The sequence below is a fragment of the Talpa occidentalis genome, unplaced genomic scaffold, assembly GCF_014898055.3.
Source record: "Talpa occidentalis isolate TD23 unplaced genomic scaffold, MPIMG_talOcc4v2.1 talOcc4.8, whole genome shotgun sequence".
NCBI lineage: Eukaryota > Metazoa > Chordata > Mammalia > Eulipotyphla > Talpidae > Talpa > Talpa occidentalis.
In genome coordinates this window covers 7363441-7389270 of record NW_023605194.1, presented here as the reverse complement: position 1 = coordinate 7389270, position 25830 = coordinate 7363441, and the positions used below count along the sequence as shown (strand labels likewise).

General features: G+C 54.8%; 1 protein-coding gene across 2 annotated transcripts in view; it reads left to right on the top strand.

The window, feature by feature from the left end:
- The window catches only part of GRK5 (G protein-coupled receptor kinase 5), a 174120-nt gene that overhangs the window by 109384 nt on the left and 38906 nt on the right, over positions 1 to 25830 (top strand). For both annotated transcript variants that reach the window (XR_005122381.2, XM_037495590.2), the window contains exon 3: positions 15840 to 15952. Coding sequence is in view for 1 of the 2 variants with exons in the window: in XM_037495590.2 (XP_037351487.2) it covers positions 15840 to 15952 (113 nt within the window). In the remaining variant the exon portion in view is untranslated. The remainder of the gene's footprint in view (positions 1 to 15839; positions 15953 to 25830) is intronic.

The following is a 25830-nucleotide window of genomic DNA, read 5'->3' as shown; positions in this document are numbered from 1 at the left end:
TCTTTTCTACTTTCTCTTGGTGGATGTGCTAAGAAGGGTTTCTCTGTTCCTTGCTCGGTCCAGCAAAATAGCTGTAGCTTGATGCAGCCAATCAGGTGCATTTCCAGGTCATTAATGTGAAAGGGAGTGGAAATCCGGGTGGGCTGGGCTAAGGAGGGCAGAGGTTGAGCTGAGAACCCACCATACCTGCCTTTAGCAGAGGTAGCTGCAGAGCTGGCGGCCACGTGGCACGCTGGTGCTGTGGCCGTGAGCACTGGGGGCTCTCGTCTCTGTAAACATGAGCTGTGCTAGGACAGCCTCCCACATGGTAACATCCAGTTCTTGTCTTCCTCATCCAGGATCTGCTCCTTCCCCGCCCCCCCATCTCAGATGCCTATGGCAGATGTAGCTGGTGAAGGGGGGCGTCCCCGCAGGTTCAGAAAACTGAAATTCTGTGTCGTCCCTGTTTCTGGAATGTCAGTGATGTTCCTGGGGCAGAGGACCCGGGTTCATGCGCCAAGTCCTATGTGAGGTCCAGAGCAGATGCGGGTTCCAGGTGGGTAGCAGGAGGGAGGCCACGAGAGGGAGGCTGGGGGCTGCTCTTTGCAGGTCACAGTGCTGGGCCCTATGCCAAAGCTGAGTCTGTGTACCCGTCCATTTTGGGGGTGACTTCTATTATGTCTAAGCCTCATGCAGCTCCATATTAAAGTCCTTGAAGCTCTTGCAACTCCTAGTTAAGAGAAGGTGGAATATCTAGCCTCCCCCATCTCCCAGCCCTTTCCTTCTTCCTCTGCACCTGCTCCGGGGCCCTTTGCTCTGGGTCCCACTCTGTACCCAGGCCCTGCGTCTCCCTGCCTCCCTCAGGAGGCCCCTGTTTCTGAACTTATGGCTCCTTTGCTTGTCTGGGCTGCTTCTTGAGTGAGGAGCAAGTTGCCTCCCCAAACCCCCAGTTCCCAAGGGCCAGTCTCCCTGGGGCCAGGCGGCTCAGTGCTTGCTTGCTTCTGGAGCCCAAAAGACCTGGACTCAGAGCCCAGTCAAGAATGAGTCTCTTAGGCCGGCAGTGCCAGGGGGTAGTACTCTCCACCCCACAGCATGGCATGAAGCCAGAGAATGGAGACTTAAAGCATGTGGCTCCTACTTGGTGCCAAATCCATGTGTGCTCGCTGTGGTGCTTTGCTGCTCTCAGCCTACATGGGGAGCCTCAGCATCACGATCAAAGCCATTTCCTTATTCAGCTAGCTCACCCCCCAGCCATCCGTCCATTCATCCACTCATTCATTTTCGCTTTTCTGAGGACCTGCCCTGTGCCAGGCTCTGGAACCAGCTGTGAATAAGAGACCAGGACTTGCTCTCCACTTCCAGGCTCTAGGTGGAAAGGCGGTTAAGCACGCACTCCAGCAGATTTCAGAGGTCATCTGTGCCAGACTGGGGACCCAGGCTGGGGCCCACTCGGGGAATTGGCAGCAGCCTTTGCCCTTAGGAAGCGTGGGCACCAGCTGCAGACTGGCCCCACTCTGTGCTCTGTGACCATCAGAGGTAATGATACAAGAAGTCAATATTTTAAAAAAAACGACGTCAGTTCTTGGGAAGCCCTTAGCAGCCCTGTATACAATCTCATGTTTAGCCACTTGAAGCCGCAGCCTGGGGTCAGAGACCGCCCGGCTATCTGCTGCGTGCACACCCTCCCCCACCTTCCCAGCCCCTGTAAGTGAAGGCCGTATCATCCAGGTGCTGGCATGACCAGCTGGGGATAGCCTCCTGCCCGCGTCCTGCAGGACCCCAGATGTGCTTAATCCGATGTGGCCAGGACAAGGGCAGTTTTGCACAACGCCTGCATCCTGGGAAAACAAATGTGGTCCCCAGCGTGCCGCTTGAGTTCCTGGAACCAGAGTGTTTATTTTTTGTAATATACAACGAAAACAGTTTTGTTGACTTTCAGAACCTTCCAGCATCCAGACTGTAACTCTTATTAAAACACTTTCAATGCGGGTTACCTGGGAAGTCACCAGGAATTAAGACTAAATTGGGAGGTAAATGCTCTGCATTTCAGGTTCCCATCTTGAGAGCTGCGTGCGTGCTTTTTGAGACGTGGGGACCTTAAGTCCACCAGGAAAACAGTCTGCTCCTTGTTCAGGAGCTGCCGGTGGAGTGCGGGACCCAGGCCTATGGCCAGGGAGATGGGCGGGAGGGTGGAGCAGCACCTTGGCTTCCACTCCGTGGCAAAGGAGCACCTGAAATTCCACTTGCTCTAGTGGGGCCTGTTCACCAGGTGGGGGAACCCTGGTTTTAGGTCACCCCTTATTGGCTACACGTGCTCTTTCCTGATTGGACAGTGAAGGGGGTGGCTGTAGGGGATTGGGGCAGGAACATCTAGTGGCTGCTCATAATAGTGGTGGCTACGTAGTGTTTACTGAGATCTACCCTGTGCCAGATGGAATTTCAGGTGCTCCTTTGCCACGGAGTGGAAGCCTAGGTGCTGCTTCACCCTCCTGTCCGTCCCCCTGGGCACAGGCCCGGGTCCTGCACTCCTCCTGCAGCCCCTGACAAGCACCTGGACTGACCCGAACCCGAGAGGTGGTCATGTCTCATTACCTTCATGTTTAGGCCCAAGATAGTGAGTCTCAGAGAAGATCAGAGGTTCATCTGTGTTATCAGGCAGAGTGCAGACTTAGCTGCTGGAACTAAGGCCTGGACTAACATGGGTTTAACCAAGGGAAAAGCTTATTTCTCTCTTAGGACCAGCGTTCAGGCCTGGGTCCAGGGCTGCTGCGGAGGTGCTGACAACCTGGCATTCAGTTCCCAGCCTCTTTGGTCCTTAGGATTTGCCTTCGTGCATATGGCCCTGGGCGGTCTGCATTTGAGACCAGGAGGGCGCTGAAGGAAGGGGTTCACATCCTTTCCCTTTAAGGGCATAAGCTAGAAGTAGCTTGGACGCACGATATCTGCACACATCTCATGGGCCAAAACTCGGTCAGGTGGTCCACATAGCTGCAAAGAGACTGGGGAAAGTATTCCTTTCGGGTGGCCATGGGGGCCCAGCTAAATGGATCCAAGACAATAGGAAACGTGACAAGGAGACATTAGGTGACACAGTGGTTTCTGCCCCAGAAGTGGCGGGGGTGGCGGGGTGCAGGTTTTCTGTGCAGCCGTGCCCCCACCTCTGCCCTCCTCCAGGAGTTCTGGGTCAGCACTGTGGAGATGAGCCCAGAGCTGTACCGCAGGGGCCTTGATTTCTGGTGGTTCCTTGAGCCTCTGTCCTAACATAGTGTGGGGCACAAAAAGGGTGCCTGGAAGTCAGTCTTAATGGGGGACCAAAGAGCGGGGCCTGGCCCACCAGATCCAACTCCAGCTGAGCTGAGCAACCTGGATGTGAATACAGGAGGGCTGGAAACGGGGTGACTGACACAGGATCTAGGATTCCCTTCCAGGGTGGACTCTGGAGCCTCTTTGGGCTGAATCAGAGGTTCAAGTTAACCTGTTGGCTTCCCTGGATGAACCCCAACTGTGAATGATGTCTGTGAACTGTGCTTCCAGAATAAAATTCCATTTCGAACTCTCTTTGGGAGGGCTGGTTGTGCTCCTCCTAGGGTGGCTTGGGCTGTGCCGAATATGTTCCCCATTCTGTTCCAGCTACCTATGGCCAGGGCCTGTCAGTTGCTGGCCCCTGTGAGGACCAGAAGCCAGGACCAGTCTGCCAGGAAGGGTCACTGCCTTCCCCGACTTTGCTCCAGCTGGATCCTTTAGTCCTGACTCATCAGGAATAAACACACTACACCCCCGCCTTTCAGAACCCAGGGACCCTCCCCCACCGTTCAGAAGTCTTTGGGGGACTTTCTGAAGGGGGCATAAGTGAGCCCGAGGAACTGAGAATCCTGTGCTGCTATTAGTTACATTTTCTGAGCAAAGCTGCTCTTGCAGGTGCTCAGGAGGAAAAATAAGTAAGCATCAGAGGTTCCAGTGTGGAATTTTTCAATCATCTGAACATTGTCTTTGGCAAGGAATAACGTAAAGCAAACAGCCAGGCTGGGTTATGTTTTTAGACCTGTTAGAAATAGGGCCTTCCTCACAGTGGCTTTCTCTGATCATCTCAACCTTTTCTTTTTCTCTTTTTCCTAGTTACCGCCTTTAAGATAACACGGGGAACGCTGTGAGGTTGGCATCAGATAGGTGTGTCAAAATGTCTGTCTGGAGCTGGGCAATTGTAAGAAAATAGGGGTCAGCAGGCTTGCAAGGGCCAGACGGCCACGTGACATGGGGGACTCTTAAAAAAGAAGGGAAGCGCTTGCGTTAGGGACCCTTCGTCCTCCAGTTCCGTATTTGCATAGCTGAGAAAGCTTTCGTTTAAAATAAGTGGGATTTGGCAGGAAGCGGGGCCACATGCTGACAAGTCGATTGTGCTTTTACTTAGAGAAAAATGAAAATGCATGAGGGATTTTTCTTTTTTCCCTCTTGGTGATTAAAAGCGTCTACTTGGTTCCACGCAGAGACGTCCTGGAAGGCTGATAGGAGGCACCTGTGTGGCAGACACAGCTGCGCTTCCTGGCGTTCCCAGCACAGGCTCAGAGAGGGAGCCGGGAGGCTTGACGGGCCGCCCATACCAGGCCTGGGTGGGGCCCTTGGGTGAGGGTCTTTGAATTTTAATAAAGGACTTCCCCTCCCGCTCTCTGATCCTTGATGGCAGCGGAGGCAGCGAGGCAGCCCTGGGGTGATAACTACGATGAGTCCCCCCCACCCTCTCTCCCTGCCTCGGTTTCCCTGTCGAGAGACGAGGCTCTGACTAGCTTTCCTTTGGGTTTCCCATGAGGCCTGTGACTGGGCTCCCGCCACCACGCCCTTTCTCCCGCCACCACGCCCTTTCTCCCGCTCTGACCAGGTGGGGAAGGGACTCCGTTTGCCATGGAGCAGAGCTCTCGTTAACTTGACCCAGCACGGGAAGAAACTGGAAGCAAGTGTGTTGAGTGCGGCTGCCAGCCAGCAGATGGGCCAGTCAGGTCCTCATCTATTTGCTCCTCCGCTCGGCGGATGTTGCGGTGCGGCTCAGTGCTGGGTGCCGGGTGTGGGGGTGCAGCAGATGCGGCCACCTGGGCAGCCCCGTTTGTACCCCTATCCCGTTGGCCTCAGGACTTGCCTTGATGTAGGTCCAAGCACAGGAATGTGCTGTGAAATGCAGTTCCAACACCCCATTAAAGCCAAGCATTTACTTCTGGACGCTGAGGACTTTTAAGATTTCTACCTTAAAGGAGTAGGGGATTTGTTTGGATAAAAGACCCATAAACAGGATCCCAGGGGAAAGCTTTCTTACGGACATACCCTGTATTGGTGACCTCATGAGCGACCAGACCTTGTCAGTTCTACGGAGGATGCAATGGGGTAAGACTTTACAGCTCAGCGCAGGTCAAGGCCATGTCAGGGTAGCGCCTGGAAAAAGGAGACAGTGTGGACACTGGGCGGTCCCGGGGCAGTTTCAGGCCGCAGAGCTGAAGCTGCTCAGAGCAGGGGAGTGGGCAGTGCATCTGACCAGGCGTGAGGAGGAGTAGTGAGGGTGTTTCAGATCATTCTCCCTGCTGGCCCAGCGGGTGGGGTGCAGATGCCCAGCTGCCAGCCAGCCCGAGTGGCTGTGGCTTTCCCAGGCAGGAGCTCTCCACCCAGTGTGGAGAGCAGCCCTGGGCACATCCAGGATATGGTGGTGCCTTGCTCCTGGCGGCCCCCACTGGTTGCCGAATGGTGGGGCATCATCTACCTCTTGGGGTCCCCAGAGCTCTTGCTGGGGACCCCAAAAGGTAAAAGATACAGAGGAGTTGTTCTACTGCCAGAAAGTTCTGAGTTCAGATCCCGTCTCTGGCACTCACTAGCTCTGTGACCCTGTTCTAGTTCTTTCTCAGTGCCTTATTTTTTTGCCTCTATTAAGGAAGCTGATATCAGCCTCTGTTTGGCGGGACTGTTGGGAGAAAGTGGCAGACAAGCGCATGGAGTACCTGGCACAGTGTCTGGCATATAGCAAGCACCTTATTCACGTTAGTGGCTGGTTCTCTGCTGTTACCTGTCATACACCAGGTGGCAAAGTGAGAGAGCCACTCTCTGACTTCAAGGTCATCCACCTCTTTTGGAGAACTAGCTCTGCCAAAGTCAAGTCCATGTCTAAAGTCCTAACAGGGGCCTCGCTGGTGGCGCAGTGGTAGAGCACTGGGCTGCGAAGCTGCCCGCAGACTCTGCAGCGCTGGTTTGATCTCCGGCCGCTGGCGAGGGTCCCACATGGCGCGCAGACTTCTCCTGCCGCCCGCTGCTCCCCTCAACAGTGTGCTTCGGTCCTTCTGCCTGCTCTGCTCCCCGCTCTGGCTCTGGTGAATTCTCTCACCCTCCCACGCTTCTGACTGTACCCAGTGCTTGTATAAATAAGTAAATAAATCTTAAAAAAAAAAAATAAAATCCTAACAGCCCTGAGCGGTAACTCAGCTAAGTGGGGTCCAAATCAAGACTCCAGCTTTCTCTGTTCGTTTCTGCCCAGCAACATATCCCTCCCCTGATTCTCGTCTGGAATGCAGGCGTCAGGTGAGCTCTGCCTGGGGACATGTCCATCTTTCCTTCTGCCGGTCTGTTCCTTTCCAACTCTGCTGGGTCTGGGGCTGAGCTAAGCCAAGATGGCATGATGGAAGTGGGTGGTTTCCATCTAGTAGTAAGATCCAGCAGGCAGAGCCCTCTGTGCTGTGTCCTTGGGGAAACAGGTTCGGATGTGGTGGGCCTCCTAGGGGCTGTGATAAAGAGGCCCGGGGGCTGGAGGCTTAGAACCCTGGAGCAAAGAACAACCGCCACCAAACATTTGTCCTCTCTACCCCATGATTTCAGACCAAGGGACAGGGATCATGGAAGTCAGGTTTGGTCCCAAATCAGAATGGACTCTTGACGCGGTATTGGTAAAGAGTACTGGGCACTGTTTGGGTCGAGTGCTTCCTGTCTCCAGAAATGTACAGACCAAGGTGGCTGAGCCCCGATGGGGATCATTTGGAGAGTATTCAGACTCTAGACAGTAGGATTTGGGGGAGACCATCAACTGCTCCCCCCTTCCCAGGTATTCATCTTTCAGACGCTCTCGTCCAGCACAGCTGTGAACCTGACTCAGCCCTGGCTGGTTGTAAAGGGCAGGACTGGCCACAGTGCAGGTTTTCTGATCCCATGCAGACCGGGTAAAGGAGGAGTCAGAGTCCTCAGGGGTTTTGCAGGTCTTTTATTGGGGTTCACCAGGCATATGGCAGGCAGGGGTGCTGGCTGGGGGGCTGGGAGGCCTGCCAGCCTGCCAGCCTCCCAGCCCCCAGCAAGTCTTCACTCTATCTGGGCTCTCTAGCGTTCGTTCTGCTGCTTCTCGGCTTCTCTTTCGGGTTCTGCTGCTGCTGGCTGGGGCTGCTGCTGGCTTCCCCGTGACGCCGCCCTTAAAAGCACAGTCTTAGCTCAGCTGAATCCCATCGACCTATGCCCACACCCTATTCCAGGTGCCCGCCATCAGGCATGCATTCAGGTCAAGGATCCATCATCTATCCTGATGGCGGAAGGGCAGAAAAGCCTGACATTTTCTTTACCCTACACTGGTATTCTGGGAAGAAGCAGGCCGCATCCCTGCATGGAGGCTACTGTTTGTCTTGGCCCTGCCTGCACAGCCACTTCCTGGCCCACCTGCCTGTGGCTTTCGCTTCATTAGCTCACAGTTCCAGGTGATGCCAGTCCCCAGAGCCCTGGCTGGCAAGGTGGCAAGGCCTCCCGGCCCCCAGCCTCCCTGGTCTCTTCCTCTGTGACCATGTTTGCAGTCAGGCATTGCCATCCAAGGGCCAAGGGTACACTGGGAAAGCCCTTGAGGAGACTGAGGCACAGAGGTGGAGAGGAAAGGCCCTCATCATGCCTGCAGCACACTGGCAGGGCTGTGATGGAAGCCACGGCCCCTGCCTCCCGACAACACGCCCTTTCCAGGTCTTCTGGAAATAACACCTGAGGCTCGCTTTGCTCTTGGCCACGGTGCAGGTGCGAGTGAGCTCTACTTGGGACTCTGATGTTGGGGAAAGGCCCTTCCCCTACTCTGAGCTCTCCACCCCATCAGGCTTCTCACAGCCTGAGGAACTAGCAAACTGGGAGGTGGGACATTTAAGCTCCCTGGTTCACCAGCCTCACTCTGTGAAAGGGGAAAGCGAGGTCCAGAGAGAATGCTGGGTCTGAGGTCATGCCGGGGTCAGAGGAGGAGCAGGAGCCAAAGTCTAGTCACCTGGTCCAGCCCCATGGTCCTGGCTGAACCTCTGGGAAGCGGGGATCTCAGCAGCCCCACCCCTGCTTCGGGGTCTCGGGGCCTTCCCACCTGGCCTCACCTCCTGGGTTGCCTGGGCCCCTTTGGTTCCCCCACCAGGATGGAAGCTCCACCAGGCGCTCCCATCATCCAGTGGCTTCAGGGACACCTTCATTTCTGATGGATCAAGCCCGGGGGTGTGTAGGGTGTGTTGGGTGTTGGGTGAGGTTTCTACTCTCCGATCTAGAGGTGTGTGGCCTCCCTCTTTCACCAATTCCTTGGTTCATTGGGTCAGTCATTTGCTCCTTTTACACACACACCTGTGAACCTGCCCAGCTAGGTGCAGGGTGCCCTGGACCTTCAGGGTACTGCAGAGATGGAGCAACCTCGCAGCTTTACAGACACTTGCTCTGTCCTCGGGGCCATGTGGGTGGCCAGGCTATTTCTAATTCTAAAACTGCCTGTGTGTGTGTGTAAAGTTCTTTTCAAGAACAAAGGTGGCAGAAGGCACCTTGCTCTGAGATGCTTCCCCAGCGTGGGTGTGGTGGGGTCTGGCGGGGAAGGTCCTGGGCCACCGTGTAGGGAACAGCACTGACCACCGCAGGCCTGGTCCCAGCTCTGCAGGTTGCGCAGGGCAGAACGGCATTCTGACACCCTTGTGTGACCAGCCCTGCACCCACGGGGGGATGTCTGGAGGTCACAGCTCCTCTGTTCCCTGGGTCTCCCCAAATCTCAGTGCTTTTCGCAGCTGGGTTTTTAAAATAGTTGTCTTCGGGCCTCCCCGGTGGCGCAGCGGTTGAGCGCTGGGTTGCGAAGCTGCCCGCAGCCTCTGCAGCGCCGGTTCGATCCCCGGCTGCTCCCCGGCCACCGGAGGAGTGTCCCACATGGCGCGCAGACCTCTCCTGCCGCCCGCTGCTCCCCTCAGCAGTGTACTTCGGTCCTTCTGCCTGCTCTGCTCCCCGCTCTGGCTCTGGTGAATTCTCTCACCCTCCCGCGCTTCTGACTGTACCCAGTGCATGTATAAACAAACAAACAAACAAATGAATAAATAAATAAATAAAAACATGCCTCTATAAAAAAAAAAAAAAAAAAATAGTTGTCTTCGCTTCCTTTGTAAAAGTGTTGAGAATGTAGAGAACTCGACACCACCAGCAATCGCACATCAGTGTATTTCCTTCTCACCAGCCTTTCTAGGCGCGCCCCCCCCACCCCCCAGCCCTTGCTAGTGTGCCTTGTCAGAGTGCCCAGAATTTGGACCTCACATGAGAAATGGCCAGTAAAAGGGCCAGGACTAGAACCCGGGCCCAACCCTGTCCCCCAGCTCCTTCCAACATGCCAGGCTCTCTAGTTCCCCCACTACCTGCACATCCTGTCTACCTGGCCACTTCTGGGTCCGCCCACCCACCTTTGACCCACCCATTCTGAATGGGGGTCCCCACTGCCAGGGGAGATGTGAATTATTTGCTTTTCTTGGCCTTGAGAATCGGAGAGAGGTCACTTGCTGACTGTGGGACCCCAGGTGTCGGGGGCACCTATGCTTTGTCTCCTGTCTGCTCGTCCCCCAGTTCCCCCCAGATGCTGAGTCCCAGCTGTCTCCCCAGGAATGAGTTCAAGCCAGAGACTGGACCCTCATCCAAGAGGCAGGACTGGTAGGGCCGCGGCGCTGGAGCCCACAAGCATGCTTCAGCCCAGCTCTCTTCTTCCTCGAAAAAGTCACATCCAAGATGCCTTCCCTCCCGGTCTGCAGGCCCCTCCCGCTGCCCGGAGCCCAGACCTGAACACCCCTATGACTCCGTGCGGGTTGCATGTGACTTTCTGGGTGCCACCGGCCTTGTAAGACCCGGGCTTAATATTTTTGATCCTGAAGAGACGTGAGGCAAGTGCAAGACACTGAGCGAAAGGAGACCCGAACGAGGGGGCCTGCAGCACAGGCGGAGGACGGGGCTGGGCGTGTTGGTCCATGCGCCATATGTCATTTCTCTTCCCATGAAAACATCCTTCTTGAAGTAACAGGAGCCCACTCAGCTGCTGCTAGCCAAATGCCAAATATTTCCCTTTTCCTTTCTCGCTCCTTCCAGGAGTCGGGCTGGGAGGCGCTGCCGCTGTCTGTGATGCTATCGTAGCCTTCCACACGTCAGAGAGCTGTTCCCTCAGACCAAACGCCCGATTGTTTTTCCCGGCGTTGGCAGGCGTATTTGGAGAGAGCTGTTTTCAGAAATCACTTTGCTGTTTATTGTTTCAGACCAGGAGGACGGCCACTCCAAGGCGGGAGGCCTCTGACTAACCCGGTCTCCTTGCATCTCTTTTCATAAGTTGCCTCTAGGACCTACCAGGACCCCCTGCGCCCCAGAAAGAGGGGTTGGGGGAGAGGGAGAAACACCCTGGTATTTTGGTAAAACAAGGTTAACGGAAATAAAATGAAACAAAACTCAACTAAAATAAACCTCCAGTTGGTAGAGAGATGGCTGCAGAAATCACTTTGGGGACCCCCCACCCCCTTCCAATAAACATGTGGTTTCATTTCCAAGGGCTCCGGTGGTTTCATTTCCTCAGGAAACTGTTTCTTCTCTAACTTCAGACATGGAGCGTGCATTTTCATTGGCCCAGGTTCAAGGAGTGGCTGGGGCCACAATGAAAACAGTCGGAGCAGGTTTCAGCCCTGGACACCCCCGGCCCCCTTCCCGCGGGGATCCCCGCCCACACTCCCAGCCGGGGCGGAGGGCCGGCGGCCTCCACGCTGGGGTTGTGGCCGTCCCGGGGAGCCGCGCTGTCCTCGCTGCCGCCTGTGCTCTGGCCTGCAGTTGGGAAAACCTGGTTGCCCTCCAAGCGGCCACATACCACAGGCTCTTAATGAAGAAAGTATGTTCCCATTTCATGTCACTCGCAAAGAATGAAAACAGTGACGGCATGTATTTACCCTCACTGCCGATACCCTTTCTGTTCCTAAGTCCGCTGGGGGTTGTGAGTCTTGAAGGAACTGACTGTGGGCTGTGAGAGTGTAACCTCAGCCATGCGCTGGGGGGACCCTTGTGGCTTCTCTCCGAGGGCGGCTGGAAGCGAAGGAGACGAGGGCCTTCCGAGCCCAGGCCTGGCCGTCCAGGGGCTGGGAGCGACTGCTGTCTTCTCTGGGGCTGATGTCTAGCTCCCTTTCGCCAGCTCTGTTCCCTTTCCTTTCTGAATCTTCAGAGAGGTCAAAGCCATCATTTCTTGAATCTGAGGCGTCTCAGCCAGTGTTCCCGTCGCGTAGGCCCTGCTGCACACCAGGACTGGCCGCCTCTCACCGCGCTCGGCCACCGGACTCTCGGGAGCCATTTCAGGTTAAGGGACTCGCCCCAGGCTAGCAAGGGAGTGGATCTGGGCTGCTGTAACGGTGCCGGTGCCGCAGGCTGGGGGACTGTAAACAGCTGCCTCCTCCTCGGGGCTGGGCTGGGCAGTCCGGCCTCAGGGCCCGGCAGGTGCTGTGTTTGGTGAGAGCGGTGTCCTGCGAGTGCCTCACACACCTGGAGGGGGCAGAGGAGCTCTCTGGGGTCCCTAATAAAAGCTCTCATCACTCTCATGACCTGCTCACTTCCCAGAAGTCCCACCTCCAAATACCATCCCATTGGGGGTTAGATATATACATAGGAATTTTGCTTTTTTTTTTTTTTTTTTTAAAGATTTACTTATTTATGCCTACGAGAGCTGGGGTACAGGCCAGAGGTGTGGGGCGGGGGTGGTGAGAGGATTCACCAGAAACAGAATGGGGAACAGAACAGGCAGACTGACTGAAGTACACTGCTGAGGGGAGCAGTGGGTGAGCCAGGAGAGGTCTGCTGTGCCATGTGGGTTGCTCCCTGGCAGGCCAGGGATCAAACTCGTGCTGCAGAGGTTGAGGACATCTTCATAGGTTGCATCTTCATAGGTTGGCCTCCGTTGCACCACCAGGGAGGCCCCCATACATAGCAATTTTGTGGAGACAAAAACATTTAGGCTTTATGTGTCCTTGGCGGTGGGCCTGAGATGCTACCATTTCTGGCTTATTTTGAGAACAGCCAGAGACCAGGGGAGGCTCTCAGCAGAACACCCAACCATCGCAAGGTGGTGGCAGTGCTGGGGGAGGGGAGCCCGTCTTGGTGCACCCCCTGTTGGTGACAGCTCAGTGAGTGTGCTGCCTCCTCTGGATAAGGGAAAATGGGAAGTGATGCCACCCTGCCTAGCCCTTCAGGACCGCATGCTGCATGTTTGTGAGCAGGAACCCACATGCTTGCACCTGCGCGTGCAGCGTCATTCCCAAGTGAACTCAATCACCGGCCCGTTTACTTAATGGGACTTGCCGATTCCTGTCCTTTCATGCCTTGCCTCCCGAAGCCACCCCTCGCGTTCTGTCCACCCCATTTTTGTTCACTTTTCCATTGACTGGACTGGACTCTCTTGTGCTGTAAAATCATGCATGCCCGGGGGACAGCACGCCCCTTGCAGTCTCCTTGGCCTTAGAGTCTGGACTTTCCTGGCTGAACCCCGTCGGCTCCCCTCCCCATGTCCTCCCACCCTCTGTGCCCCGGGGACCCAGCCCCTCCCTTGGGCACGCTGCCCTTGGCCAAGCGCACAGCTCAGTGTCCTCGAGCTTATAATGAACTTTCTAGACCCTTTCTGTTTTCCAGTTACCTTCCTCCAGCCCGGCTCCAGTTTGCCATCTCTGTGGCCAACGTCAAAGATCACATCCCAAAGACCTCACCCTTATTCTTGGCCTCAGCCAAGCCATTAACTCCAGGCCTGTTACTGGATCACTCCCCTGCCGAGGGGTACAACGGGAGGGAGTCTCTTCCTACCCACCCATCTATACGTTCCTAGGTGTTGAATTCAAGAAGAGAGTTTTAGAGATAGTCTTGAAGGAAATGTAGGTATCAGTAAGCAGGAGAGCTTGAAGGAGGGTTTGTTGGACGAAGGAAGGACCCAAAAGAATAAGCAAGAATTGCTAGATGACTGGTGGGCAGGGAGCCTGGGGACCCCGAATACCCTACAGAACAGCAGCCTCTCTCTGGATTGGAAGGAAAGAGCAATGAGGCATGTGGCCCAAAGCAGTATTTTCAGATTCTAGAAGAGCTGGTGTGTGTGTGTGTGTGTGTGTGCGCGCGCGCGCGCGCGCGTGCACGCGCGCATGGGTAAGGCTTCTGTCCAAGTGTCCTGATGTGTCTACACCAACCCCAGCAGACCCAACCCCTGGCGTGTGTTAGGACCTCTCCCAGCTCCTGCTCTTTCTTCCTTCATGGCCTCACTGTCCATTCCCAGAGGCACTGCCCTTCGATTTTGTGGTTCGTGGTGGTGGTGGTGCTTCTGCAGGAGACAGGGCGTTCATCTCCACAGCTCAGAAAAGAATCCAAATCGCCAATTACTGATCCTTTTATTTCTTCCCGGGCTTCCAACCAGTGGCTTTCTTGCCTGGGCCCCGCTGTAGAGCGGGAGAGCAGGGGACCGAGGTGTGACAGCTTGTGTTGGAATCACATGGTGTTTGCCGCGCTGTGGTTTATAGCGGCCGTGTTTCCACACTGACAGCAACCGCCATATGGAGAGAACAAATCCTGTCAGATGAACCCTTCAGGAATCACAATATGGTACATGAAATCTCCTAATTGCTTTTGGAAGAGGGGGCTGTGTCTTGTCACATTGCACCGGCCGCCTGGTGCTCTCTGCTGCAATTGAACAAAAAGCGAGTTAAACACCAGACCGTTCACTTTTCTTTCTGTGTTGGTTCTGGGGAAGCTTCACTGCTGAGGGGAGGTGGGGAAACCTGTTTTCCTAACCTGGGGGCATCAGGTAGGGTAGGGTCAGCAGGAAGCCGGGCTGTGTCTGCGGGTCATCTTGCTAACAGGTGCAGCCTACAGACCTGTCACCCCCTGGCTCCCTCCTTCCCAGATTCCCTACCGGCTGACCAGCACACTCATCGAACTTGACATTTTATTACTGTCACTTGAGATCTTGTCTGCTTACCCACACCTCGCCCCCTTCCAACAGAATCCAAGCTCCCCTGGGGCTGGGACTGCAGCCCCTCCCCTCCCCTGCTCCACCTGGCAACACAGAGGTGGGTGAAGTGATTGTCACGTGGCTGTTCCTGCACCACCTGCACACAGAAAGGTAGACCGCACCCAAGCCTGAAAGGCAGAGTGGGGCAATAGGCCAAGGCTAGTTTCAGCCTCCAGCCAACTTGGGGAGGGAGCCGTGCAAGTGGCTCATCCATGTTGATCAAAGTATCTGTCCGAAGAGAAGGCGAAAGTTCTGAGTGCCTTCTGTGTGCACTGTGCCCGAGATGGGAAACTCCTACAAAAACAGCTCCTGCCCCAGGCAGCTTACCCCTGGGTCCTGTGCCTACTCCCAGGGGCAAAAACCCAAGTCAACTGGCTAAACAGGGACTTGTCAGGTGAAAATGCGGGGCCCCTGGCCTGGCCAGGGCGCTTCTGAAATTCACGGCACTGTTCTCTGTACAACTCTGCTCGTTTCCCCGTGTGCTAGGTTCATTCTGTGCCATCCCTGTCTAGTGCTAAAGATCGGTCCTACATCCTTGCTATTCCCAAATATCTTTCTTGAGTCATAGGTCCTTAATCTGTCATTGGGGCCAGAAAACAGAGGGCTTTGATTGAGTAGGACCGAGTCATGTGTCTGTCGCTGACCGCCCCTCCCCCGCAAACTGTGGCAGAAACAGAGACTTCCAAGGACTGAGTCCCCCGCCCATCCTTGAACCTATCTTGTGACTGAGACCCAGCTCTCCCTGGCTAGGACTGAGGCCCATGACCATCCCCAAGACTTGGGAGAAGTAATCTCTTAGGACCTTGAGCTGGATTTTTTAGAGACTCAAAGAGGAGATTCCTTAAAGGAATAGGATAGAACAGAACAAAAAGCCCACATCCATGATGTTATGTAATAGGTAGGGTTTATTAAACTTTTTACTGTTCTTGTTAAGATGCTTTGCATTTCAAGTAAGTTTTATATTTTTCAAATTGCCCTAAACAAAGCCCATCAATATGCTTTTCAGATGTGTGTGGCCTGCAGGCATGGTTTGATCCAGGCATTCATAACATCGTCAGTGTACCAACTCTGCTTATGATTTCCCCAGCTCTGACCTCCTCCTGTGTTAGCCTCATCCTCATAGCAGCTTTATTCACAGTGTCAAGAACACTGCAGCTGACCCTGGCCTCCAACCCAGTCCTTGCAGCACCTGGAAGAAGAAATAGCTCCTCTGCTCAGAGTGCTCAGGCCAAGTGTGTAGTTCACTGATGGGTACTGGCCTGGGTTCCATGTCTGTCACCATAGCCAGTCACAGTGGTCAGGAATGTGATGTGCTGACGGTCAGCTGGGGACAAAGACATCATCTCCAGAACCGCTGGCATCTCTGTACAGACATCAGTGAACAGGGAGTGGGTTAGGGTGTCAAGGCTGGGTCATAACCCTTGCTGACCTTGACCCCTCTGGGTCTGCAGAGCGTGGTGGTAAGTAAAGGATGCCGAGTGATTGCTGGTGATCTTGCTTCTTGTGTCTGGCACTCCTGGTGCAGGTGTGGGTGGACAGGACGGCCTTGCCTGACCCTCTCCTGGGCCTTACCATGTTCTTCTTTCCTTGCCTCCAGACAGAGATTACTGCAGTTTATGTGACAAACAGCCTATTGGGAGGCTGCTTTTCCGGCAGTTCTGCGAAACCAGACGTGGGCTGGAGCGTTATATTCAGTTCCTGGACTCAGTGGTAAGTCCCTACTCCTAGGGAGGGCGGAGGGTGTGGTCCTTTGTGGTCACTGTGATCAGTGATCATTTTAGCCTAAAGGAAAAGTTTGACTGTTTTGTTCACGTGCTTGCTTCCCTAGTAGAATGCAAGCTCTCTGAGGCCAGGACCCTGCGTTTCTCTTCACCCCTATGTAGCACAGCGCCCCCATGTGGGCATTCAGTAAGCATCTGCGGAATGACAGTGTGTTGGTTTGATTTAAAGCCAATCTGACCGCCTCTGTCTCCATTGGCACTGTGACCGTGCTTGACACCGTGGAGACTTCCTGCAGATGTCCTGGTCATTCCTTGGTCTCACAAAGCTGACTGATCCTCATGGGCTTTTAGAACAGGACGTACTGGAATCATCTTCACTCTCCCAGGTCAGCCTGACCGGCGGCTCTTTGGGGTTCTATCCAGGGAAGGCAGACTAGGATGGGCAGTGACGGATGGAGGCCAGTCTTACAAGCAATGGGGCCACCCAGGACTATGCCCCCCAGGTGAAGGGGACCCAGATGGTCTTTGTTTCCTAGAGGCCCTAATGCCATCATTGATGGCAGCCAGCCAATATCTGTCTCAGCTTGGGGGACAGCCCTGTGAACTCCAAATTTTTGTGACTTCCCTGGTCTCCATATGAATTTTTAGGCCCACAATCCAAACTAATCACTGTACGTCTCTACAGAAATCACGTGAGTCCCTCAAAGTTAACACATCCCAAAGCCCAGCACCAGCCTGCAAGTTGCCAAGACCCCAGCTCTGATGTGTTCCCTAGTCCAGTGAACAGCGCCCCACAGTCACCCAAGCCTGAAATCTATGCATTGTCCTTGACCTCTCCCTTTCCCTCATCCCTTCCCCGGGCCCATCAAGGACCATGTGCTTGGCTCCTTGACCCCCCGCACCCCCACATCTTCCCCCACCCCTCCATAGCCTCTGTCTTGGTCTCAGCACAGGCAGGCTCTTGTCACGTCCTACATAAGCGATTACAGTAGATCTCAGCCTTGGCTGAGCGGTAGAAACACCTGGGGAGCCTTAAACGCTACCAGGGCCCGAGCTGAAGTCCAGACTCATTAAGTTGAATCTCTGGGCGTGAGGCCTAGTGGTTTCATAACTTTTTAATACGGAAAATTTCAAACCATAAAATGCGAAAGTCTACAGGATAGTATAATGAACCCCCACGCGCCCTGCACCCGCCTTCAGCAACGATCAACTCATGCCTGTCTGGTTTCATCCACATCTGCCCCTCTGTAGCACTGGTAGCAAATCTCACAAATCATATTGTTTCATCTGTGAACATTTCAGGGCCTATCTTTCAATGCTCTAGACGCTTAACAAGAGCAAAATAATCACAGCCCCATTATCACAGCTTTAAAAAAAAAAGATTCCCACTATCACCAAATGTTAGTGCTCAAATTTCCAGTTTTCTCATGCGTTGTATACGTGCCAGCTGTAACCCTTTGTTTGAACTGGAGTCCCGATAAGGACTGCATGTTGTGATTGGTTGACATTTTTCTTGCCTCATGGGTCCTCCCTAACCACACCCCCATAATTGTTCATCCAGAAGAGCTCCAGGCCTCAATTTTGCGCTCATCCTCAGGTGTCACTTAATAGGCTCTTATGTCCTGTCAATCACTCATTGAGTCTAGAAGCCTGTTCAGATTTGCTGTCAATGGGGGTGCAGGGCTGACTTTGTAAGAGGTTTCATGTTCTTCTGTCAGGAGGCCTGCAAACCTGGCGGCAGCCCCGATCATGTGTAGATAATCAATACCACCGTGTATTGATTAAATCAGGGCTTGCCACGCTCTATCCGTCCATCCTGTGCTAACTGGCAAACGTTTCCTTTTGATTTGGTTACCCAGAGATAAAGTTCCTACAGGAAATACTTGATTCTTTCCCTGTTGTGTGTGTGTGTGTGTTCAAAGCACCAAACTGGGTCGCTAGCATCCTCTAGTAGTAACTGCTGGTTAGTTTTAAACGTGTGTGTTTAAATATGATGCATTTTGATGCTTGGTGGTCAGTATTCTCCTCCCCAAGGTGCCAGGGTCTCATCACCATCAGCCACTGGGAGCCCTTAGGGTCGTCTTCTGAGCCCTTGGAGACCGCAGCTGTCACTGCAGCCACCTTGTCATCCGGGATGATGTGATGTTCCGGGCTGTGTACGTTTTCCATTCCACCTAGAGCCTGTCCTGACTCCAAGCAGCCCTGGTTCCTTCCACTGGGAAATGGTACTTGGAGACCACAGCTGGCTGCAGGGGTGCTCAGCACCACTAGATAGGCCATTGTTTGTAGCAGATGTTGGCATTTTTCAAATCTCCCAGAACTGAACAGCAGGCCCAGGGTCAGCAAGCATTGATATCTAGGCTGTGGTCCAAGTTCTGAGGCTGACCGTCTGCCCAGAGGCCCTTGCTAGCCCTGTGTGCACCCCACCACCTGCTCGTGGTGGCTCTGACTTGCCACCACAGGGGTAGTGAGCTGGGATGGACCCCTTACCCTTATTGCCTGAAGTGCCCTCCTCCACCCCTGACCCCTCTGCCTGGGAAATCCCTGCTTATCCTCTGCACGTGCTCAGAAGCCTTCCTGTCTCCCTGCTGTGCCTGCTGCTCCAGGGGCTGGCCAGGTGTCTGCACCTGAGCCCCCTCAGTGGTGCAGAATTGTGTAGCTCTGGCTACAGGCTCCCGAGACTGACTGCCAGGCAAGGCTGGCACTGCCCCTGCCGGTGCTGGGACCTCCGGCAGCTAGTGAAGGCCTCTGTGCCTCGAGTCTTCATCTGTAGGCAGTGCCACGGCGTCTCTGGGTGAGGTGTTGAGGGGCCACAGGAGTCCCCACTGCTCAGAGCAACCAGCCCGTCGTGGAGCCCGGGTGTGGTCACAGGGACTGGACTGTGTCTGCCTCCTCCAGCCTGGTCTCCTGGTGGCACAGACACAGCTGGTCGTCTCTGAATCATCAGCCCCTAAGGCCACACCTGGCAGGTGGTGGCTGCTCAGGCCTCGGCTCAGTGGGGGCTGGTGACTGGTGTGAAGTTGCACCCCACTGAGTGGCAGGGCTGGGCCCCACCAGCCCCCCTGACCCCCGTCCAGTGCTCTTGCTCCATAGTGCCCAGATGCCCAGGTGAACTGGCTCCGGTAAAGTGGGGTCTGTGGTGGGTGGGCTTCTTCTGCACAGCGATTCTACACCCTCCTGGGCCTGTGATGTCACACACTGTCCCCCACATTGGATTTTCTGAAGATAAGGGCCAGAGGTTTAGCCAGACAAGTGCCTCTGATTCCATTATCACCCCTATTGCAGCAGCCAGGCTAGAAGAACATCCGGTTGGTTGTCTCTTTTAAAGTCTGTAAACTGACAGCTGTGAATCAATTTCCTGTCATGGGAGATGTATCCCTATAAGGGCCTTTGTGGCCATCAAACTTAGAGGCCGATGGCCGCGAACACATCCCTCCCCCGGCACAGCCACCTCACCGGCGCCTGGAGTGGTCACAGCCCTGCGTGGCCTGGTGAGCCCTTGGCAGGACCCAAGTCTTGAGTTCCTTTCTCCCCGGGGTCACAGACACAATGGGCCCTGGCAAAGCCTTCACTTGAGGCAGGAAAAGTAGCCTGGTACCATGTCCTCAGCCATTAGTTTAGTCTTTTATTCGTTTAACAAAAGTCCCCTCTGCCAGGCACAGCTGCAGTCCTGTAAGATAAACTGAAGAAAATGAACCGAGATCTCTGCCCTGTCAGGGAGGGAGGCCATAACGGTCAGCACAATAAGGAAATGAAATCAGATGTTGCAAGGTGATAAATGTGACGGAGAAAGAAGACTCAGGCAGGTCTGGGGGGCGTGGAGGCTGGTTATCATATCAACAGGAGGACCGTGATAGCTCAAACTTGGAGTACGAGGCACTTTCTGGTTCTTGCTTTATGATGATTTGTGATCTTCATGTCTATTTTATATGTTATATTCTGAGTTCTTTGTGGGCAGAAACACATATATTTCATTTGTATCTATGATGGCATTTAACCCATACAGATTTATCAGTAGAAATGGTTGTAAGTAGCAGGAAAAAAAAAAAAAAGGACAGTGAGCAGACGTGTCTTTGAGAAGGCAGCGTTGGATTGAAGTTGCTGAGGGAGTTAGCCAGGTGAGTGCGAGCAGGAAGAACACTGCAGACAGGGAACAGCCAGTGCGAAGGCCTGCAGGCCAGGGCATCCCTGGCAGGAGTGGAGGGAGCAAGGGCAGACGGGGCAGGAGAGGTGTCCATCACGCGAGGCCTTGTGCTGTTGAGCTTCGAGTGAGATGCAGTATGAGCAAAGCAATGGCACGCTTTGACTTAGGTTTTTCGACTCTCCCTCTGGCTCCTGTGTTGGGAACAGACTATGGGGGTGGGGAGGCAGGCGGAGAGCTCTGACAGGAGGCTACTGCCATCCAGGGCTGGTGGGGACGCCAGCCAGCAAGAGAGAATTGGCAGTGGGGAGAAGTGGCTGAACGGGGCTTGCTTTGAAGGCAGAGTTAGCAGTTTTTCCTGATGCATCAAGGGTGAGAGGGAATTGAGGATAATTTCAAAGCTTTGACCTGAGCAACTGGAAGGGTGGAGTAGCGGTACAGCCGTGGGGGGCACACGTTTGGGGGACAACCAGGTGCTTCATTTCAAGCACCTCAGCCTGAGACGTCTGTCGGCCACCCAAGTGGAGAGGCTGGAGGGGGCGCGGGGACTCAAGACTGGCGTTTGTGAGAAAGGTCTGGAAACAGAGAAGTCGGAGATGTCAATGTGGTGCTCGCAGCCGTGAGCTGGACGGGCTCCCAAGGAGACGCCGTGGAAGGAAGCGAGACGAGGACCAGAGATGGAGCCTGGACCAAGCTGCACCCCTGTGGAAAAGATGAGGTGGCAGCAGCTTTGGGACCTGTCTAGAGAGTTGATGAGGCAGAGCCGGGCAAGGCTAAGCCCAGGAGCCAGTGGAATTTTCCAGCCACGTGTCTTCTAGACACTTAGAGTCAGTCAGAGAAGAAGAAAAAAAAAATCCAATGGATGCCCATTTTCATTCTGGTCATGCAAACGTTCCCTGCGGCTGGGCCCGTACCAAGACTTGATTCTTGGAAAGGAAAGGTGAGTCTGGCTCCGTGCTGACGTGGCAAGCGCTCTTGACATTCGCCTAATGAGGCCGCCACACAGGGGAGGCTGGCCCGGCCCCTCGCGCTTTGTCCGTGTCCCCGGCATTTAGCGAGGCCTTTTCATCACCCATCCTGACGTCAAAGGGCAGCCTTTGGAACACCTCTTTTACGCACGAAGACTTTATTGAGTTTTCCAGGGCTGCTGCAGTTCTCGTCTGAAACGCTTTTTTTCTCCCATCCTGACTAGAGCTCCAAGGCGGCGAGAACACCGAGGAGGTGCCGTGGCCTTGGTGCTGCCTCCTGGCCCGGTGCTCCCTGGCTCCGCCGGTGCCATCCACACCACCCCACCTCTGTGCCACGTCGCTGCCACATGGCGTGTATTAGACAGAACCTGTCCTCTTTGGCTCTGAAGTCGCCCCAGGAAAGGCCGCCCCCCCACGCGGTCTTAATGTCTGAGTTTCTCAAGTCAAGTGGAAGGAGGAGGCTGTTCCCAGAGGGAGGTGCGTGCTCCGGGGTGGCAGAGCTGCCTGTGCACACTCATCCAGCGGCAGGGGCCCTCCAGCCCTTAGTCTGCTTGTGCGGGGCTCCCAGCTACCTGAGAAAGACCCCCCCCCATTGACCTTCCTCCGCTCCCCGCAGAGAAATGGAGTCAGTGACCTACACCAAGGCTTTGACTAGTTTTGGCCTCTGGTGGGAGAAGAGGATTTCCCAACTGGAAGGGATCGGTTAGGTTTCCAGGCCAGTGTCGGCCTCCACAGGCCATGCCGCTCTTCCCATGGATTTCGTCAAGACTGACGCATTTCCTCTCTAGCCTGTTGTCTGGGAGTCTTGACCGTGTGCCAACCGGTTCAAACCCTCCCATCCCCACACTTGGGGGCAACTTAAGGTTTTCAGATTTTTCTTTTTGGGGTTGGGGGGCATTTGGCAGATACTCAGCCATATTGATGCTGCATATTTATTGGGTGTCTCCAAGGTGTCAGGCTCTATTCTCCCAGCAGCTGGAGGCTGCACAGTGAGCGGGAGGAGGCAGGCCCTGCCCTCATGGAGCTTGCTTTCTGGTAGAATGAAAGGTTAAAGAATGACTAAGGAAGGAAAAATGTTTAAGGAAGCAAGCCATGCTAGCTTTAAGTTCAGATTCTGGTTGAATACTAGTTATCTCTGGCTGAGTAACAAATTACCTCAAAACGAAGTTGATTGAAACAATAAGCATTTATTTTCTCTTAGTTGTGAGTCAAGAATTCAAGAATGGTGTTCCTAGGTGCTACTGGCTCAAGTTCTCAGAAACTGTAGCTGGGTCTGCAGTCATCTGAAGGCCTGACTGTGGCCGGAGGACCTGTTCCCACATTTTTATGCACAAGAGGTGCTGGCGGCAGGGCAGCAGCTGGGTGATCTGCCATGTGTGGGGTTAGGAACCACACCAGACACTGCTGGACTGTCCTTGTCATGTGGCTGACATTCCCAATGCAAGTGACCCAAGAGAATCAGGTAGAAGCTGCCGTGTCCTTTATACCATAGCTTCAGAAGTTCTGTAATGTCCGTGTCCCTGATCTCCTGCTGGGTACACAGGTTAGCCACTGCTGGTGTGGAAAGAGACTGCTGGAGCATGAGCAGTGAGCAGCAGGGGTTACTAGGGCCATTTGGAGCCTGGCATATACACATCGGAGTTGACAGCACATGACATCTCATGTCAGGAAATGCTAAAAGCCATACAAGCCTTTCTTTAATACTGGACTATAGAAAATCACTTGAAATTGATGGGCTATCAGTTGATCTTATCTCCATCTGGTTATCCTGAAGGCCTGTCATAAAATGAGTTCTGTGCTTCCCAGGGGACTAAGGTTCTGCTTCTCTCGTTTATAGGAGTGCCCTGTGTGTCCTGTCACTGCTGTGATCTCTCAAAGGAGGGAGCATGCCCGGTGGACACAGGCTTTGGGGCTGACCAAGTCCATCTGACCCTGGGGCACCTGAGGCATACTTCTCAATGTAGTGCTTCTTCCTTCAGCTGGGGAGCAGAGAGGGGGCCAGGTCAGCGCCCAACTTGCTGAAGGGTTGTTCAGGGTTTGTTGGGTCCTGGCAGGACATGGCGGCCCACCCTGTGTGAGGAAGGGTACCTGACTGATAGGGCACCCAGGAGCGGCCCTTGCGGCCTGTCTGAGCCTGCTGCCTGTCCTGCAGGGACAAGAGCGAACAGAGCAGGACGGGTGGGAGGAGGCAACCTCCACGAGTACAGGCTACAGGGGTACAGGAACCCATGGAGCCCCAGGTGGGGGCCAGCGGCTATCTCCCCACCCTCACCCTCAATGGCCACCCGCAGGGTGGAGTGAGGCAAAGGCAGAGTGAGCCCACGCGGTCAGCCCAGGCAAGACCGTGGCCAGCACGGGTGGAGCCGGTGTTTCTCCAGAAAGAGCCGGGGTGAGCGGCGCTGCCAGCCAGTCCCTGCGACCAGGATGCTGGAAAAGCTGACCACATCGGTCACCACAGAAGCCGAGGCGGCAAGCCCTCATCGCCGTCTGACTTCATCTCCCAGTCAGGGCAGGAGCTGGCCCCCGAGGAGAAGGAGGTGACAGCTGCAGTTAGTGAGAGGCCATGAGGAGGCCAGCCCCGACCCTGCGCTCTTGGGACCCGCCGATTCGAACAGCTTCCCTCAGGCCAGCCTGCACGATCCCTGTTTTCAAAAAATGATCTGAGGGAAATGTGTTTGCACAGAGAGGACATATTTTCACTGGCGTTTTCTGAGATTGATGATGCAACAAGAGCCGGCCCAGAGGATGAAGTATGAGGTTTATAGACGAGGATGCACACAGATGTTTATGCTCTTTGGCAGACATGCGGGGAACAATCATTCTTTTGGCCCTAAACTCTGTAGTACTTTGCCCTTTGTGCTCGAGCGGCCTCCCCTCCCCGAAGGCCAGGCCTGTGTCTGGCATAAATCACAGTGCAAAGAGCAGGCTCATAAAGGCTGCCCGCCCCCCCTACCTCCTGGCTGGCACCTTGGATGTGTCTGGGAAGGAAAAATGCCCTCCCTGGGGATGGGCGCTCTTTGTGCTCTGGCGGTTGGAGTTGAACTCAGGGCGGGAGTGAGTTCCAAGTGGGCCTTACAACAGGGAGGATGTAGGGCGTGTGCTGTGTCTGACCAAGGCCTGTCTGTGGGGGCAAGAGGACAAGGCCCCCCACTCTCTGGCTGCAAGGAGCTAACTGTCTTCCAGAAGGCGGCCACGGGCCCTTGCTTGCAGATGGCTTTCCTCCCTTTTCATGGAAGTTACTGTCTGTCATTTCCTGAACCAGCGCTAAGTCTAGGCTGTTGGCCCAACTTCTTATTTGCCGCTATGTATTCTGGTTTAAGCTGATCTCAGCAGCGTTTACCCACTCCCTGGGGGAGGTGCCCCCAGCCATGTGTTCCCAGGGGCTCCTGCCTCAGAGCTGGTCCCCATGATGCCCTCCCAGGGACCTGTCGCTCCAGGTGACTTAACTCGGTAGAAGGCCCAGCTGGTGGCTGCTGGTTCTCTGCCTCCCAGCACAAATGCTCTTCATGTGGTGATGACCTAACCTGGACTACCAAAGAAAGGCCTTTTGATCCGGGCTGGGCTGCCTGTCCCCGCGTGCTCCCGGCTGCCTCTCTGTGGAACGGCGGCCGCCCAGCCCGGCCTTTGCTGGAGGCAGCTGACCTGAAAGTGATGTTATTTTTTGAACATGGGTTTTAGTAGCCAGAGCAATAATATTTTCAGCTGGTTACTGAGGCTGATGGGTGAGCCTCAGACCCTCATTTAGTTAAACAGAACTGCCTTCACGCTGTATTTGGGGACAGTGCACATCCAGCACCCTGCGTGAGATTGAGTGATCCCCCCCGGAGGGGGCCGGCCATTTGCCCGGGGTCCTGCAGAGCAGTCTGGGTAAATTCCCATGAGGCCAGATACCTCGGCACAGTGGGGTTCCCAGCACCGCAGGACACAAGGTACTGCTGTCCTCACCCTGGAAAAGGGTGGCGAGTTGTGTTCTAGAAGGCTCAACCCTTTAGAGATGCAGTTCCCAGCCCTTCCCCATGCCCCAGTGCATTTGAAATGGTCCTTGGCTTCAGGGCTCCAGCTACTTCTGCCTTAAGTGGGGAACAACCATACATCTACCTTGTGTAGCAGTCCTGGAGCCAGTGCTCCTGCTGCAAGTGGGGTGGGGTGGGGTGCAGGCATGTCAGCTTTGGGGGATTGTTGAGAGCAGAGAGGGAGAAAAGAACAGGAAAAAGTTCAGAAGAAAGCCTCCTCCCCTTAAACAGTCTCACAAAATCCCTCATCAAATCGCACCATCAAGAAAGCCGCAGCCCCATAAGGCTCCTCAGCGGGAGAGGCTTGAAGCTGTGACCCAGGCACACCGAGGCCCGTGTCCAGTCCCAGCGCCATGACAGCCAGCTGGGTGAGCAGCGTGTGACGGATCCGCCCCGCCTCGGAGCTTTGGTGTCTGCTGTATAAAGGGAGGAGGTGGGCGCTGTCCCTGGAGCCTCATGACCCAGACGATCATAGTGTCAGTGTCCCCTCCTTGGAGACATCACTGAGTCGTGATTCTCCACTGGAAGAGAAATGGCAGCTCCAGGCCGGGCTCCTTTGCATGGACGTGGTCTGGCTGCCCCTGTGGGCAGTATCCCCTCTGGCCCAGGAGGGGCTCCTGGGCTGACCCGGGGAGAAGCTGGGACCTAGACCCTGGGTCAGGAGGTGGCTTTGAATCAGGTGAGGAGGACCAGGGCTTCTGCCTCCCCAGCAAGATGGTGGGGAAGGAATTTCCAACCGTCCGTG